The sequence below is a fragment of the Drosophila montana genome, unplaced genomic scaffold (genome assembly GCF_035044405.1).
Source record: "Drosophila montana isolate Dmon_TW-CO22-7 unplaced genomic scaffold, ASM3504440v1 contig_1853_1, whole genome shotgun sequence".
NCBI classification, from domain to species: Eukaryota; Metazoa; Arthropoda; class Insecta; order Diptera; family Drosophilidae; genus Drosophila; species Drosophila montana.
The window spans coordinates 1,343,007-1,362,144 of NW_026996772.1; the positions used below are offsets into that span (position 1 = coordinate 1,343,007).

Consider the following 19,138-nt stretch of genomic DNA (forward strand, 5'->3'; position numbering starts at 1 on the left):
ACATAAAATTGTTTTGGCAATTAGCGTCAGCCTTAGCTTTATTTACGGGACAATTTAAGAAATGATATATTTATGAAATAGAAAGCTACTGCTGGATTTGAACCGGCGACTTTTTGCACGCAGGGTTATGACGTCACGTTAGCAAATGTCACTGTTAATGCTTTTCTTGCAAACCATGTCCAACATTTCGCCCACTTCGAGATCGAATTGAGCACAAAAGGAAGCTAAAGTATAAATATCAGCTTTTGTATCAATCAATCTATACAAAAAATCCTTAAGTTCTTCAGTTAACTCCTTTTCACTAACCATGCTGAACAGTTTCACCTTATGCTGGCAAATAACATGCCGAATATATTAAATACTTGGGCACCTCTTTTGGCAGCTGTTTGTCGCATCTCAATTTTGGAATTCGCTTTGAATGTGGCCAGCCACAAAAGCCAGCTCTTTGATTGTTGTGTTGCCTTTAAGAAATGACTGACTGACGACTGACTCCGGCCCAGTGCCCCATAACATGGGGGGCCACTCAGAGGCAATCCCCGCGAGCAACGCACGTACGGCTTAAACAAGCTTAAGCAATGTGCGCAGCTACGGGAGGTCGTCTATAATTTCAGTTGGTTGGCTCATTTAATTTAGCAGTACGCGACGGTATTTCATTATTAATGGAACTTTGATTAAATTGCAAGGCTGCCGCGTGGTGGCATATAAAAAATTTACGATGACAAATTTACACAAATAAGACGTAGCGCCAGACGCATCCGGCCCGGTATCCGGCCAAGGTCAGCCGCCTACCCTGCCTGTTGTTTAATATTGCAGAATACTTGATTAACAGTCGCCAATGGGCTTAACATTTAAGCAGTAATCGAGTCTCTGGCCAAAAGGTTAAAGGAATAAAATATACGTTTATGACATGTTGGCGAAAGTGAAAAGTTTAACTAATTTGTTTAATGTCAAACGCTTTTCACAAGATATTGCGATGTGGCAGCTGGGGGGATTTGAACCAGTTAATGGCGTGTGGGGCTTAAGCTAAATTAACTACTTATTGCCCCACTGTGGGATATATTAAGCAATTTGACTATTATATTGAGCGTTGAATAGATGGTTGGGAACTTCGCTAGCAATTGATCAGCTTTAATGAAAATACAAAGGCTGCCTTTGAGTTAACCTGAACCTTTGCTCATAAACTCCACCTGACTTATAAGAAGGCGTGGCTAACTGCAGTATTTCTGACGTTTACCAAATTCAACTCAACCCACACACAATCAGGCACAAGTTGAAGGTCAGCAAGCTGTGCCAAAAATATGAAAGCAACCAAAAATAACATCTGTCACGAGAGATCTCAAAAGTTATATTCAGAATAGGAATGCATTAGCATCGATATCAGTTAGCATCGACGTGTCAATGGGCTAAGAATAAAATCGAAATGTTTAAATTTGCGAGACGCGGCGAGAACGTTCGTATTTTAAATGCCAACTGCCGTTTCTTGTCCTTGGCATTTAATTATTGTTGCCTACTTCGCGGCGCGAGCAACGAAACCAAACGACGATTAAAAATAAATAAATGGCATAACAACTGGATAAAGCTGTCGGTTGTTGTATTTCATTTAGCTGAAATCTCTTACCTCTGTTTCTTGCGTTAAGTGCGCCCGTCTTTGCCAACTTTCGCGTCCAGTTGGCAGCTTAGGTGCAATATTTTATCAAGGGTGCCGGCACGATTCCATGGAAAGAAACAGTTAATCCGTCAACAATGGCCCGTTGCTCAGTTTCGTTTCGGTTGAACTTCCTTTCTGAGTGTGGATTAAACATCCTACTCGAGTTTATTTTCTGGCATTGCTTGGCTTTCGTTTTTATCTGAGAATTGTAGGCGTCACTTCTGCAAACCCTGTTCGTATTGTGGGAAATCGAATCCTTAATACTTAAAAAATAGTTGCAAAATGCATTCGTTCTTTTATAACGTAGAACTTTAAGGCATGAGCTGAAACTTTCACAAGGATCATTGAAAATGAATTCTAACTATTTCCACCAATTTTCCACACATGCGGGTGGAATATTATAAATGCAGCTACCTAGCTCTTACGGTTTGGCCTCAGTCTGTCCGTCGGTGGGTCAGGACAAAGATTCATAGATATAAATAAATATATATATACATATGTATATACTTTCACAAAGATCATTGAAAATGATTTAGAACTATTTCCACAAATTTTTCACACATGCGGGTGGAACTTTAGCTCTAGCGTGTTGGTCTTAGTCTGTCCGTCGGTCGGGCAGAATAAACACGTTAAAAATATATATATCATATATATAGATACTTTCTTCAATCAGTTAACTTGCGTTAAGGACACAGCCTTCATATGATACGCAACTCAAGCTGAAATTTGCATTTGCTAATTAAGTCTGGGGCATTTATGAATGTGCCTTATCAAAATTCAAGCGCATTAACAGATGTATTATTATTTATTTATTTTTTTTGTATTGCAAACGCATTCAGCCATTCATAAAGCCAATTAGTGTTCGATAAACTTGTGCATACACCTCAATAAATCGAAAACGTTTGTTGTATGCCATTTTTATTTTTTTATGTTTTTAATCGAATTACTTGTCTGCGCGTAATGCGAACAGAATTCAACACTGCGCAGTGTTTGTGATTGTGTTTATATTTCTGGGAATTTAAACATTTTCAGCGCTCATGTCAAGCGCTTGTAAATGAGGTTGAAGTATTCGCTCGATGCGACACCCTTTGGGATTGCTGGTTTTCAGGCTCATTTCACTAAAAATCAACTTGATATATGGCTAATGATGTTGACAGCAAACGAGGCGAATAAAAAAAAGGAGAAATATACAACCTTCGGCAACAATGGCGCCCTGGTTGCTTTATTAGACGTTCGGCAGGGGCTGTGGGTGGTGGGTGGTGGGGCGGCAGGGAGGCGGGACGGCGGGGCAATCCACACAAGCCCATACATGCGCTTATTGCAGCTAGGGCACACACGGCTTGTATCAATATAGTCGATATATGTAGGTTTCAGGCATTGTACGCAACAGCAACAATATCTACATGTTTGCGTAACTTGTGTGTGTGTGTGTGTGTGCCTTAATTAACAAATAATAAAAATGCATTTGCAACACTGTTCAATAGATCAAGAGACAAGCAGTTCGATATATTTGCCACAAAGCTATCGTTTCTGTTCCCGTCTCTGGCATTTTGTTATCGATATGCGCACTCGTTGCATCAATATGAATTTCTGCTTATTGAGTTCTTGTTGATTCTAAGAAAATTAATATATAAATAAAAGCTTAAAAGTAGACATGAAAAACTCGTTATTTGTATGAATATTTTTGAAATTTGAGCTTAACTCAATTACATGGAAATGCTTCTCGTTCACTCAACGTTGATTAAAGAGAATTTGTAAAGTTTAAACAAACAATTGCTAGCATACGAAATGCCTGAAATTAACTTTGAGCACTCGCCTGTTGCTTGGAAAATTATAGAAAAATTAAATAAAAAATTATGAATTTAGCGCGCATTCATAGTGTACTTTAGTTGAGGTATCTAATGGTCGGACCCTGCACTGATTGCTGTTGCATGTTGTTTAGGGTTTGCCGTGTGCATGCAAATTAGCATTTTGTTGTTGCCGTGAATTGATTTTAAGAATCGCCAGCAAAATAAGCTAATCAAATGTTCGCCAATTAATAAACAACCCGATGCGTAATTGAAGCCATCAAATAAGTGAAGGCGAGGCCTGCTCGTGATGGTCGCTGTCCTAAAAAAAAAATTCAAATCAAATGAAAAATAAAATTGATTTGCATTTTCATGGGAATTATGCAACATTGCAGCGACAGCTGTCGCTCGGCGCAAGCGCCACAATAACTGAAATGATGCAATCAATTCTTTGCAACTGTAATTACTTTGAGTGGGTCATCATCGCCATCACCATCACCATCAGCATCAGCATCAGCATCAGCATCAGCATGGCGAATAGAGGCAATCGGTGGCGAGGTATTTTTCCAATTCCACAGAAAATGCAAAGCATTAAAGGCTCCAACGTGTGCATGTTTCGCAAATATCGCAAAATGCACTCTCTAAAAGCATTTTCTGCTTCCGCATTTGTTTGCTTTAGTCACGATATCGAGTTGAATGAAACTTTTGGCTGATTTGCATATCGATTGATTTTTAAATAACTGCATTTCAATAAATATTGTTCACCTATCGAGAGCTATCGATTATCGGTAACCTTTGCGAGCTCCCATTAAGGTCATTGCAAGTGCATCAAAATTTCAAAAGCTGCCTTCAATACTATTTCGCAATGTACCGTGTTGCAGATTTCTCCTTATATTTATTCCCAACTGATTGAAAAATGCAGGAAGCGTGTCCTTTGAAGCTGGCAATCAGCTAATAACACCAAACTAAATAAGTCATCCATGCCAGCCAGGTCCAGCTGCCAGATGAATGATGGCCAACTGGCCAAGTTGGCCAACAGGAGAGTTGGCATCTGGCATCTAGCTGGTGGCAGCTGGCAGCTGGCAACTGGCAACTGGCAACTGGCAACTGGCATCAGCAGCAAATCAATTAGCATTGTTATTCGCTGTGATTCAGGGTCAATGTTCACGCCTCATAGTTTTTCCACTTCACAGTTGCTGGCCCGAAAATGTGTGCTCTTAATTATGCAGCTTGTTAGTGGCACAAAAAATTAAAAACACACACAGAACAAAAACTGCCACTACGAACTGAGCCCCAAGGCCAACATCTGGCTGCTACCGTGCAACACTTGGGCAAGAGAGCGAACTGTTGCCGCTGCCGTTGCTTGTGAATGAGCTGAGTTTTGGCGGAACAAATGGCACACACAAATGCTGTCGGGTTACATGTTGCGCTCGGGCCGGAGCCAACTTTTGTGTTGCTTGAGCATGTAGCATGCGATATGATGTGTCTGCGAGGCAGACACTTTTTACATTAGCCACACAGTTTGGCAGCGCCGCAAAAGTTCACTTGTTTTCCATTCTGAACAGGAATTGTGTGCGAATGCGTTTGCCTCACCTATTCCCGTTCTGCAAATGCAGCTCAAATTTGGCTGTAGTAGGTGCGAAAAGTTGTGTAATTTATGTTAAAAAAAAAATCATAGCAACATTCATTGCAACATTTGCTAAGCTTGTTCGAAGCTCGGATCCTGTACACCTCTGTGTTCAGTCTTCAGATCAAGCTGGATTTTAAATATTTGTAGACTTTTAAATACCGATAACATTTCGCTACAAACGAAACAATTTTCGGCACTATCGTTGATCTCTCTTATCGATTATCAGTTTTTTTTTAAACATTCTCGAGTATGTATAGGGTGTTACCCGTCGGCTAAAAATCTTCTAGTTTTAGCTTCTCTACTCGAAGGGAATTTTCAACAACATCTAATGAAAAAGTTGTTTTGTTTTTCGCAAAAGTTCTGCGCGTTGATTGAAGGCATAATGCCCAACAGCCAAACAGAAAGCCAGACAAAATTTAACAGCACGTCGAGACATGCAACAGTTGCGGCAAATTATAAAATTAATAAATAAAATAAAAGTATAAAAGAGAAAAGAGTTTGAGTAAGAGTAAGAGTTTCAGTCGCAGACAACGCGTTTTAATTGTGTTAAACAAAACAAAAAACAACAAGAAAAAAAACATGTTTGTGTTCCGTAGCCAAAGGAAACATCCCACAGTAACGTGACCACCTAGCCACAAGTAACCCGAGCCCAACGCAATGTCCGACAACTCCAGCGACAACAATGGAGTCACAGCTCCGGGCGGCAGTCATGTGCCGCCGCCGCAATACATAATTACCACGCCCAGCGAGGTCGATGCCGACGAGGTGCGCTCCGTGGCAGATCTGGAGCTGGGCTCGCCCGGCGACGACAACGTCTTTGTCACGGGCCTCACCGAGCTGCAGCAGCAACAGCTGCTGCAACAGACAAAGCTCACACACACCCAAAAGTACAGCCAGACATCGAGCAGCAGCAGCACCAGCACCAGCAGCAAATTGGCCACGCGCTCCTATTCCGTGACCAGCAGCAGCAGCAGCAGCAGCACCGCCGCTGCGGCCGCCGCTGCCGTGGCACAGCAGCTCCAAATGCAACAAATGCAGACGCAGACGCAGCATAGCCAGCAGAAGATCATGTCGAGCAGCACACGCAGCCAGAGCCTGCAGTCGAGCGCGATTGTTGGCGAGCAGAGCGGACACTTGCTGAGCACGGCGGCGGCCTTGGCCCAGCAGCTGAAGGCGCAGTCATCGACCTCGATCATCACCAGCGAGCAGCGCAGTGGCAGCAGCAGCAGCACCACACGTTACGTCAGCTCCTCAACGCAGAGCGGCAGCACGGCGACGGGCGTGGGCAAGGCCAAGTTCCAGAGCTTTCTGCAGCAGCCGGAGGCGCACGGCTTTCTAACCGCCCATCAGAAGCATGTGCGTCAGTTTGTGCGCTCGACATCGGCACACTCGGAGGCGGCTGCCAGCATGACACCGGTGAGCGGTGCTAGGCCGGAGAAGTGCATACGGAGCGCCTCCACACAGATCGATGACGCTTCGGCGGCCAGTGGAGATGGTGTTGGCATGGCTGAGGCGGGCATGCAGCTGTCCTTGTCAAAGCTGGGACTGCAGCAGTCCTCCTCGATACTCATCTCCAAGTCGGCCGAAACCATTGAGATGAAGAGTAGCTCCTCCTCGGCGGGCATGCGCACCCAGCTGACCCTCAGCGGTGGCTTTCTGGCGCCGCCCAATCGCAAGATTACCATCCTAAGTCCGATACACGCCCCACCGGGTCTTCATGATATGCTCAAGCGAGCCGGACGCTCGCCCTTGTCACCACGCATCAGTTTCCCGGGCAGCGAGACGGATCTCTTTGGGTATGTATGCAAGAGCAAGAATTTTATAATTGTCTCACGACATCTTCAATCCTACTAAGTTTACCACAATATATAATATCTACTTGGTCTTAACGGGGGCTCGATCCCTAAACTTCGTGCCTACGTTTGGCAAGCACATCAAGAGCAGAGTCCATATAACCATGTCGATATGTGCATCCGGAGCCTCTATCATATAGCTGCCATAACATCTAGACCCTTCGCATGCATCATTTGTATACCCTGTATCTATGGTATCATGAAGAAAGCATATCCGACTCTATAAGTTATATATGAAGTCCGTCTGTCCGTCTATGTGTCTGCCCTTTGGTCTGTCTGTGGGAACGCTTCTATCGTAGAGACTAGTAAGAAATGGGTCTTCAAGTCGACGGCTCCCCTCCCCCATTTGCACGAAATCGATAGTTATCGGAGAATGTCGTTTTTCAGTTTAGGTTTTGGGAGCATAGACAGCAAGAGACAGCAAATTTAGTATGTAAGATCTCGTAGAGGTTTTGGCTAACCCCGACCAGAGCCATTTTACCTTTTTCTTTCTTTTAAATATAGCTTAACCCAATTCACAAAGATAGATGTAGTTCACCCTAAGAAAGCTCCAGGAAAACGATGCAAAAGCTGTTTGGGGGATGCATGTGTGGTATATGCCTGCAAGGGTATTTAAGCTTCGGCACAGCGCAGAAAACTTAGACGATCCTATTCAACTAGCCCCAAGGGGTTGCTGGCAAAGCTGCTTGGCGAGTTGGTTGTCTTAGACACTCTGGACATATTTTTCTTTATTTCTTTTCGTGCCTTCGCATCGAAGCAAAGCCAAATTGCAAACAGTTGCCAAACAGTTCCGTAAAGTATTGACTAAGCGAGTAGACAGGCAAAGTTCTTATGCCATATAGCATTATTTTGAGACTTGTCAAAAGTGCCTCCAGCGGGAAAGCTGAGCTGCCTAACACGATAATATTGTAAACAAAAACTCTTGGATTTCTGTTTATGAACTTAGCTGTTCAACAGTTTTGACACAAAATCGCTTAGCTAAGTGATTCGCATTGTTTGTCTACCGAGAGACAACAAAAATCTTTTGATTAACAACATTGTCGAAACAGACGTCTGCCCTTGCCGCCTGCGGCTAATGCGCTTCCGTGTCCTGTGTCTGTATCCGCTTCCGTGTCCCGCTGCCCTCAGCCGTGCGCCCAGAATTTGCATGTCAAATGGTTCTCTTATTATTAATTGTTGTTTTGGCTGCGGGGCAAATCGCGCATACGCTCCGTGTGCGCTCCAAATGTCACTCGCAGTTCGACAGTTGCCAGTTGTCATTTGTTACCCGCCCCGCCCCGCCCCGCCCCGCCACACACCACACGCCACAAGACGCCCCTCCGTTGCCCACCGGCTGCGATTGCTGCCCTCGGCCCAGTTCGTTGTCAAAATGCCAAAATTGTTTGTCATAGTCGTATAATTAAATTTAAATGTTTTCGTTTGCGACGTGGCAACAACAGCGACATCACAGAGACGCAGAGTGAGAGAGAGAGTGAGCGAGAGACACAGAAGAAGAGAGGGAGAAAAAGAGGCGCACATGTATCTATAGAGAAGAGCAGATAGACCTTATCCACGTTAATTACAAACGTCAGAGCACGAAAAACAATTATGACAATTACCCGCAGCGGCATCCGCGGCTACAGTCAGTGCCATAAATAGGCGAACCCAATGACCAGCAAAGGGGTAACAAAACTTTTCGACGAAATGACCGCGAAATGCATTAATTATAAAATCAACCCAATATCGAATGTTAAATAAAACACGAACTGCACTTGGCCGCACACGTGGGCTGTTTTTACTCAAGCATTATTTAAACAGGTGTTGTCAGCCGTTGCTCTGCTCAGATTATTCACCTATTTATTTTATTTTTGCTTCATTTGCATTCAGCTCTTTTTAAAGACTGACAGATTGAGTGACTGACTGATTGATTGATTGACTGCCTGTTAGCCAGCTCAGCCCTAAGCTCACTTTCAACGATCTTTGTTTGAATTCGCTTTTCGCAAAATCGACCCTCTCGGTTGGAAAAAGGCGCGCGAGAGTTTTGTCAGATTCTCAGGAAAACTTTGCTGCCAACTTTTGGTTCTTTTTTCGAGGGACTTCAAACTCACCTTCAAATATATAAGTACAGTTCGAGAGAGGGCGCAAAATGTGTGGAAAATTGATGTATAAAGGGGCTAAAAGCTGTAAAGCCGGGCAATGTTAGCTAGTGTAGACTGAAACGTTCCACATGCGGCAGATGGGTGAAAATATGTTGCACAAAATTTGTAGCAAAAAGCCGCTGGAGCCGAGCAAGGCCGCAAAATGTCAGCTAGCGCATTATTAATAATAAATTAAAAAAAAAAAACTGGCGCTTTTAATATAACTTTTAATGTATGCACATAACGCTTGTAGTTTCCCTTAAATCCATGAACGCAGCAAAAATTATAAACATAAAAACAAATGAATACATAAAAAAACGGAATGCTATTCCCATATTTCTCTTATTGCCGCCGGCGTAAACGAATGCCAAACGAATGTTTTATATAAAATATAAAAACACATTTAATTCATTTGTTGTTGTTGTTTTTGTTTAAGTGTGCTTCGCCTGCTAATTTATGCAGGAACATGGCTTTATAATACAAATAAAATGCCATTAAACAATCAGCAACAGTTGACTCCGAAGTTCAAATACTCTCGCTTTTACTCATTGTAATAAAGGCAGGCCCAGCTGCTGTTCAAATAATTTAAAGCTATTTAAAGCAAAACTAAAGCTATAATCAAAGCCATCTAAACTTTGGTTAAATGCAGACAAATACAACTTTTTTCACAGTAAACTATTTATTAATAAATTCTATTAAGAAGAAGCAGTTAAACAGAATGAAAATGTATATACCAAACGGACTTTAATTACTTTTTCAGCTTAAAAATGAATAAAATAGGAATTTATTCAAGGAATCTAATGTTGAGCTTTGCCCTTAAACACAAGCTAGTTCGTCCAAAATGTATTTATAAATTCTTTTGAAATATTATATAAACCTAACTTGTAGCAATATTATGTTGCCTGCTTTTAGTGTGAAATTATGTTTTATCCGTGATTTGTTGAGTTTAAAATCCAATTTAAATTTCACTTAAAATGGAAATAGTTGTTTTTAAAAATTATATACAAAAACAAATAAATAAGCCGCACACCACAATGTGGATATTTTAAGGAAAACAAACGAAAACGGGCTAATTTGATCAAAGATTAAATACCCTAGCAGACTTGTTGCCTTTATGCGAGAGCTTTACTTTGGATATATCATATATTGATTTGTCTTTGCTGATATGTTAGGAGCAAAGGTTTCTATAGGAGACTTTTGATTTGAATATATTATGCCTGATATAAATGCAACTTTGCAAATATCTTAGGAGAAGAGGCTTTTATAGGAGAGCTTTACTTTGGATATATCATATATTGATTTGGCTTTTTCAGATATCTTAGAAGAAAATGTTTATAAAGGAGAGCTTTTTCTTGCATCTATTATTTGTAGTATTGAAACGACTTTACAGATATTAAAGTGGAAGAGTAAGATATATCTTTTCTTTAGATTATCCTACATAAGCTTATTCCCAATGTGGATAGGGAAGGAAGCACGGCTCACAATCTAGTCTGAAATTCGAGCCGAGTTCCTATTTGTGTGAAATGACCATAAGACTTGGTTACTTGCGTGTCAAAGCACCTGAATGCAAGTGTCTATGAATGTCAATATATATCAATCAGTTTCGTATATGGGAATAGCATTCCGTATATGTGAATTCATGGTGAAAGCTGTAATTGTAGAATTCCTCGAAGCAAATTCAAGATTGTAAAGGTAATGCCAGTGCTTACTGCAAAGTTTGGCTTAAATGTAAATTATTATTATACTACATATATCCTGATTGGACTGTCGATATTGCTGAGAATGTGTTTTAATGAGGCTATCAATTTGTAGGTGGCAAGTTCCAGCTCCCCCGGGGCGTTAATTAACCACTGATGCATATCAAGTGTATTGCAATGTTTGTTGACTTTAACAACTGCGCATGTTCGTTGCTAATGAACTCTTCAAACATAATAGGCCCGCACCCCGTCGCTTCCCCGCCGTCGCTCGGCGCGACTCTTGCGTTTACTGTGCCGCATTCTATCAAAACGCATATAAACATTCCGGCGGCTTTGTTAACAGGAATGTGTAGAACTTAACTATTTGGTGCTGGCTTTAAATTCCAACTAACCCGCACAGCTCAACCCAGTTCAGCCCCCGCCCCGCCCAGCCGAGCCCACGCTTTGGGCACAACTCTCGGAGTGTACACATAAATCTCTTAAAGCCAAGGGCTCAACTTTTGCGCTTTATGTATGCGTGACTTATGTTTACAGTTTATTTATTATTTAAAACATAACAGACAAATGGACCAGGCCAGGACAGGCCAGGCCAGGCCAGAAAAGCAAAGATAAGAATAATTTTTAAAGACCAAAAGAAACAGAGCGCAACCGACGAGAGAAACGGCAGAGTGGGATAGAGCTCTGGGGAGCCATTGCCCAGGGATTGACTCGACTTACACTCTGACTTGGACTCCATTTATTTTGTGTCCAAGTATTTTTCAATATGCCGCCTTTCTCCCCCCACCCTTCAAATGCAACGCCCAGTGGGCAATTCTAATGCCAAATTAAACTGAGCTGCTAAAGGCGTTCTGGGAGCTCGATTAGAGGCCAAGCGGAAGCAGGGAGATCCCCTCCAAAACAAAACAAAAGCACGCTCACCCGCTCGTCACACAGTTTCAGCCCAAAAAGGCAGTCGGAGAGGCTCCAATGACAAACAGGCAAATAAAACCCGTAGTAAAAGTACAAAAAAAAAAAATACACAAAATGAGACACAGAGAGGCGGATGGCCTGGTTGCTTAGGTGCGGGCCCAAAGGGGCGGGGGGGGGGGGGGGTGTTTGTGGGTTGGCTTTGGCTTTGGCCCGGCTAAGAAAACCCTTTTAAGACATCGGCACCGCGCGTGCCTTTTCGTTTGTATATATTAAATTCGCGTTGCATACTCCTCGGCGATAATGAAGGCATTTTTGCGCGCAGGATAACAAGGGAAGGGGGCGAGGGAGTGGGAGGTGCGGGTGGTGCGGGTGGTGCGGGAGTCGCTGTGAGCGGTGAGTGAGAAAAAGCTGAGCTAACCCCGCAACCCACCCACAAAAATTGTGCTTCGCCTCAATTAACTGCGAGTCGCGAAATGAAATTCCTCCCAACGCCAACATCGAGAGCTTCCTTTGAGGCGTAATGTACCAGAAAGCGTCTTACCTATCAGCTTTACCTGACTTAACTGTTAAATATGTATTTAAAATCACCTCGAAATATTGTCGGAGAGTGTCATTTGATTCCATATTTAAATATTATAAATGCATTCGGCCCAACCAGGCCACATATCCTATTCGAAACAGAGTTCAATTTCATGTTGCACGCAATTCTCATTATTTTATAATCCCTTTCGCGGGAAACCTGTTCTTCAGCAGTTGATAAAAAAAATAAACGTACAAAAACCTACATAAAAATGCCAAATCAGAAATTCATGCGAAATTCCCGGCTTACTCAAACAATTGAAATAACACAGAAAACAAAATACAGTGGGAATGAAAAGTATGTTATTTAATGGATGGGTTTTAAACGGCAAAAAGAAGCCATGAATGGCAAATAAAAAATAAATAAAAATGGAAATGGAAATAAAACAATGGCTTTTAAACAACATATGTACATATGTACGTAATATTGCGTATGCGCCGCGTAGTACAAAGGCCAAAGCGTATTAGATCCTAATTAATAAGGCATCAGAACTTAATATGCGAACGCAAAATGCTGAAGTGAGAAAGTGGCAGAGATAGCATGTGAAAGCAGAGGGGGGGGGGGGGGGGCAGGGGAGAGAGAGATGCAGAGAAGCAGAGAAATGGCGTGAGATTTTTGCGCTTTATTGCTTGTTGTTGTCTGAAAGTCGATGGCGCTTAAGGCTGAGGCAGCCGCAAAGTATGCAACACTGTGCCGCAACTGACGCCGCGGCACGTGCTGCGGCACGCTAAGGAGCACGATGCGGCGGCGGAGAACTGCGGAGAACTGCAGGCAAAGACCTTCAATAATGTCACAAAGCCCACAGAAAATGTGATGCAAAGAGGGGGAAAGCAAACAAAATTCAACGCAAAATATCAAAAAAATAACAAAATCTGTGCGCTTGCATGTGTCCGACTAACACATACCCTCTCCGCGCACATAAACAAGCATTGTTAAATTTATTTGTTAATGTCGTGCCGTTCTATAACTCGCAGATCAAAGGCAGTGAAATATCAAAACTCTAAGCGCGCCCAGAAATAGTGGGAGTTATTTTAAACATGAAATAGTTTCTGTATTCCATACAAGCAGTTATAAGTATATATATTGAATATTCCTTGAAATAATGCACAAAGGAAAAACTACAAATCGACACTAAGCAATAAATCGTTAAAAAAAAAGCTTAAATTATTATTATCTAATACTGACACTGGCTTATCTTGATCAAATATATGTATGTATATATTTATAAATCAAAGATATAATTATATCAATAGTCTAACCACAATCGAAATCTTGTGGGATTTATCTTAACTATGAAATAATATGTAAGCTCCAGACGAGCAACTACGAGTATATCCCAAATGTGGGGTCTGTAGCTCGAATATTACTCGAGATATACAACAAAGGAAAACTAGAAATCGACACTTGGCGATTAATCGGTAAAAAGAAATCCAATATTTATATATATATGTTATTTACGATACAATTCAGGCCGACTCGCTTAAATCCTTTTGAATGGCAACAGGGTATAGAACAAAATCTAACATGTCTCAGCAAAAAAGTGAAGCGCGTGGCATGGCGATTTTTACCTGTAATCAGTGAGGCAAGGATGGCTGCTGGGTGAGAGGGGGCGGCGCTGTGTGTTGTGCATGTGAGTTGAGCAAACCGAGTGGCAGCTGCCTTTCGATTTGTGTCAACACAGTGGGCGTACGGCAGTAGGGGGCCAGGGAGGGACGTGGGGCAGGGGCGCATGCCAAGCGTCTGGTTTGTTTGCATTTGCTTCGCGAGCAACTGAAGACTCACGTAATTACGTAATGCACATTACAGCGCATTAAAGCGGCGTCCAGTTGGGCCAAAGTGCAACCCAAATGGCTTCTTGCGAGGCTCAATCAGCCAGTGTCCTGCACAAAGACTCTCCGGGTCAGCGCGGGGCAAACGCTTGGCAAATGCACGGCAAAAACATTTCTCAAAAGTTAAAAAGCTCTCCGACAGCTTTTAAATACTGTTACTGATACTCCCAGTGCTTTTCACCACGACGAGCTTTTGCCTAGTGCAGACACATGCTGGACAGTTTTTCTGAAAGCTTTTACCCGCCTCGGAGCTTCTTCAAAAGCTTTTAAAAGCTACGCGGCAAACGGAATGTTCTTTACGCTTTTTGTTGCCCCACTGAAAGGAGAGCTTTCAAAAGCAGCTCCAATGTTTGCCAGCTGCAATAAAATGTTTAACAACAAAATTTAACTAGGAGCCAAGAGCTTTTAACAGCACTTTACTTAAACTCCTTGAAGCATTTGACAGCTCCCTTGCTGTTTGATGCTTAAAAGGAAACTGCGAAAAAATAGAATTCAATAAAAACAGAAAAAAAAGCTTTTTATTCTTAAGTATTTTAGCCCTGAAGATTTTGGGAAGCAGAAACGAAAGGAAGACATTTGAACAGAATAAAATAGTTTTCGTTTAAGTGACTGAACAGGTCGCCGGTTCGAATCCCCAATTGAGATGCACTGAGTGTCAGCTTACAACTGTGAAATTAAACTTCTTACTTTGCTTGCTTGGATATGATATCTAAAAAAATATAATACAGTAAACTCAAATAAAACAAAAAACAATTATAAAAAAGTTAAATAAAAACAAATATATAAAATACAATAAAAAAAGAAAATAATGAAATTAAATTAAATTAAAAAAACATTAATAAAATGACATAAAAAAAATTAAACAAAAAGTAAATAAAATAAAAAAAAAAAAATCAAACAAATAAAAATATAATATAAAACAATCAAAAAATCAAAATGATTATAACATAATAAACTAGCGGGTATACCCCGGCCTTGCCTGTGGTACGTATAAAATAAATAAACAAATAACCAAACCTCGTGAAAATCGGATGATATTTGACCGAGTTATTGGGGTGGGAAATTTGGACCTATGTGTATATAGGATATTTGAGGGTACCATTTTCACATGATTTTTGACCAAGAAGAATGTTGCCAGATTTAGATGACAAATTGATTTAGTAGTCAAACCATGATCAAAAAACCATACCTTATGAAAAAGGGTTGGGTGTTGACCGCGTTATGGGGGTGGGAAATTTTTACCCATGATTTTTATAATTACTTATAGGATATTTAAAAAAAAAAACACTTTTACATTCATTTTAAGTAAAAATAATGTTGCCAGATTTGGTTTCTAAACTGACCTAGAGCCCAAGCCACGAACAAAGACCTAAACCTCGTGAAAATCTGATGAGATTTGACCGAGTTATGGGGGTGGAAAATTTGGACCTATGCCTATATAGGCATAGGGATATTTGAGGGTAACATTTTGACATGAATTTTAAGTAAAAATTATTTTGCCTGATTTAGATGCCAAATTTATCTAGAGGCCTAGCCATGAACAAAAAGCCAAACCTTATGAAAATCGGGTGAGATTTTACCGAGTTAGGGGGAAGGGAAATTCCGACCTATGTCGATATAGGATATTTGAGGGTACATGAATTTTGACCAAGAATAATGTTGCCAGATTTAGATGACAAATTTACCTAGAGGCCAAGCTATGAACAAAGGCATAAACCTCGTGAAAATCGGTTAAGATTTGACCGATTTATTATTAGTGGGAAGTTTCGACCTCAGTCTATTTAGACTATTAGCGAGTATATCCCGGCCTTGCCCGTGGCACGTTCAAAATAAATTATCTTTAAGATCTCTTAAAATAACTTTTAAGCCGATCGAACGGTAAACAAAAAACTTTCTTATAACCGTTTTCCGCCAATTTTCCACTGTTGCGGGTGAAATTTCCCAAATCGTTGAAACACTTATTCACTAAGTTCTTATGTAGAGCTTTGAAAATACGTTTTAAGCATATCGGACAAAACTTTAAACTTAATCAAAAAAATCACCAAAATTTTGACCGCCATTTCCAGAATTTCTTCGAAAAGTGTAAAAGACCGCATAAATGAATTTGAACAAAGATCTTTGAAAATGAGTTTGAGGCCGATCGGATGGTAAACAAAAAAGTTTCTCGATTTTTCCACACATGCGGGTGAAATTTCCCCGTCTTAACGTGCACCTTTATCACAAAAGGTAACTACAGTGAAAATTTCAGCTGCTAGCTCTTACGGTTTGGGCTGTGCTTTGAATTACCAATCAGTCAGTCAGTCAATCAGTCAGTCAGTCAGTCAGTCATTCAGCCAGTCAGTCAGTCAGTCAGTCAATCAGTCAGTCAATCAGTCAGTCAATCAGTCAGTCAATCAGTCAGTCAATCAGTCAGTCAGTCAGTCAGTCAGTCAGTCAGTCAGTCAGGACAAACAGTTTTATACATAGAGATAAATAAAAAAATAAAAATAAATTAAATAAAAAGAAAATAAAATAAATTTTAAGATAACAAAACAAATAAAATGTTTTCAGAATTTAATTATTATTATTTTATTATTTTGTAAAAAACAATTATTCCTTAGCGATAAACACATCTAAAACAAAAAGCAACTAAATATAAATAAATGATTTAACCTTTAAGAAATAAACTTAAAGGCTTCTCGTTCTTGACCAAGACCCAAAGCTTTGCTTCTGCCACATATTAAAGCTCCACCTCAAATACTTGAATTCTTCTCAAATTTATTCTACTCAAAACTCGGAACTAATTTGTATGCATTTATTTTTCTCTTTATAGGTAAGTGCAAGTCAAAGTCTTTGCTATTATCTCTGGTATTCCCCATTCCCCGGTAAGTTCGCAAATGAGCTAAATTATTTATTATAATGTTCAAACGCTTGATTTCTTTGGCCACAAAGGGGCGTCGATTTGGTCTAAATATAAATCAATAAACGGTATTTGTGTGTGAATGTTGCGGGCCAGGCGAAAAGTCGTCGCGGCATTGAATTTTAGATATTGCGTATACGCAGGGTGTGCGGCAGCAGCAAGGCGCAACTGGTTGTGCGACTAGAGGAGGGAATGGGGCGGACTCGGCAGGGCGTGGCAGTATGTCGATCGCCGCGCTCAAAAAAAAATCGCAACATTTTGAACTTTGGCATTCCTTCTTTTTTTTTTGTAGCCTTGGACGTTTTTCTGATTAAATTTAAGGGGGCGGAAACGGGTTTTGCTTGCCAACCAGCCGCTCGTGAACTTGCGCGCCCCAAAAGACCACGCCCACCGCTTAAGCCGAGTATGCTGCTCGGTGGAGTGGGCTTGGAGGCGTGTCCAGCATCCGCCCCCTCCCGCAGCGCTCAGCGCCTGTTTGTTATCAAGTGCAACTTTTGCATCATTCACATAGAAAACTCAAAAGCAAGCAAAAAAGAAAAAAACAACTATAAGGAAAAAGAGAAATAGAAAATAATAAATGAGAAAAATATTATAAAACGTATGCAATTTGTTGCCTGGCTGTTGGCCACGCCCACCCGCTGGGCTGGCAGTGCAGTCGAGTTTAGTCAATGCCATGGCCATAATACACATGCATGCATGTATGCGTAAGCGCCACCCTCACACACACGCACACACACACACACACGCACACATACTTAGACACGCGCTTATTCACTCGGCAAGCAAATCTCAAACGAAAACAGAGTTCAAAGCGCAGGAAATTGAAAGCATTTAAGTAAACGAAAACTAGACAAAATTATCAGCTCGAATGTGCCACAGCGCAAATACCCTGTAAATGCTGTGCTCAAAGGGCTAACCCTTAAAAATAATTATGTAATGCCACGTAATGTCCACAACGTTGGAAACTTTTAAAAAAGTGGCTCTTAAGTTATGTCAAGGTCAGAGCCTTGTTTGCTGCCAGCCAGTTTACAGGGTATCGCCTTAGCGAAAGCTCTTAACTGCAACATTATTGTCTATTTCTCCATTAACAACTATTTTGACGTACATTTTCCACATTATTATGCTGGGCAAAAACAAAAGAAAAGTTGCGGGCAAAAAACCTTTTATTAATCTCAGCTTTTAAGTCCACACAGAGAAGTTCGCATATTGATTATAAAAGTGTATAAAAGTACTCTCTGTCACAAACGCCGAAACGCACAAATTAAATTGTCCAATTTATGGACATTTTTTAACAAGACAAAAAAAAAACGCTGTTAACATCCACCAAAGCTTCCAAAAATCTGGCACTTTACATAGAGCTGCGCCAACAAAGAACAACAACTGAAACAATCAAAAAATTTACAGACCAAAAAGCTCGCTCTGCAATATGATTGTTGTTGTTTCTGTTTCTGTTGTTGTTGTTGTTGTTGTTGCTTTTTTGTTGCTATTGTGGGACTAGTATATCTGTAAAGCGAGTGCCTCCTGGGTGCCATTTTCCATTCATTATTTAGTTGCTCTGCCCCTCGTTGTTGCTGCTGCTGTTATTGTTTATTGTTGTTCTCTTTGTTGTTGTTGTTTTGTGTAAAAAACACACAAAGCAGCAAGCACAACAGCAGAAACAGCAGCAGCAGCAGCAGCAGCAGCAGCAGCAGCAGAAGCAGAAGAGTACAAATTTAAAACACCGAAAACAAAGAATCATCGCAACGTTCTGCAAATGCTCTAAAAATGTTTGAGTGTGAGAAGCGAAAAGCCTTAGTCGGAAACGAGCCTGTATATCGATATCGATATATATCGATTAACCAAATAATTGTATATTATAACAATATAAGATTATTGAGCCTGTTTATCGATTTCGATATATCTATCGATTAGCTAAATAATCATTTTATATTATAAAGTCTGTTTATTGTTTATCGATATCGATACATATGGATTATAAGAAATCAATCATTTTTTATTATATTAAAACACGTATGTCGATATGTATCGATTGCGCAAATTATCATTGTATATGACATTTTAGCCTGTATAGCGATATATATTATAAAGTCTGTTTATCGATATCGATAAAACAATCATTTTATATTATGGTAAAGCATGTATGTATATATATATCATTATGTACCGATTACTCAAATAATCATTTTATA

General features: G+C 40.7%; 1 protein-coding gene across 7 annotated transcripts in view; it reads left to right on the forward strand.

Annotated features, from left to right (window-relative positions):
- Positions 1–19,138, forward strand: part of dnc (phosphodiesterase dunce) — a 144,333-nt gene that overhangs the window by 49,533 nt on the left and 75,662 nt on the right. For 3 of the 7 annotated variants that reach the window (XM_064700703.1, XM_064700702.1, XM_064700704.1), the window contains exon 2: positions 5,662–6,861. The exons of the other annotated variants lie outside the window; for them this stretch is intronic. In XM_064700703.1, coding sequence (XP_064556773.1) covers positions 5,723–6,861 — 1,139 coding nt within the window. In that variant the 5' untranslated portion in view covers positions 5,662–5,722. The remainder of the gene's footprint in view (positions 1–5,661; positions 6,862–19,138) is intronic. 7 annotated transcript variants of the gene reach the window in all.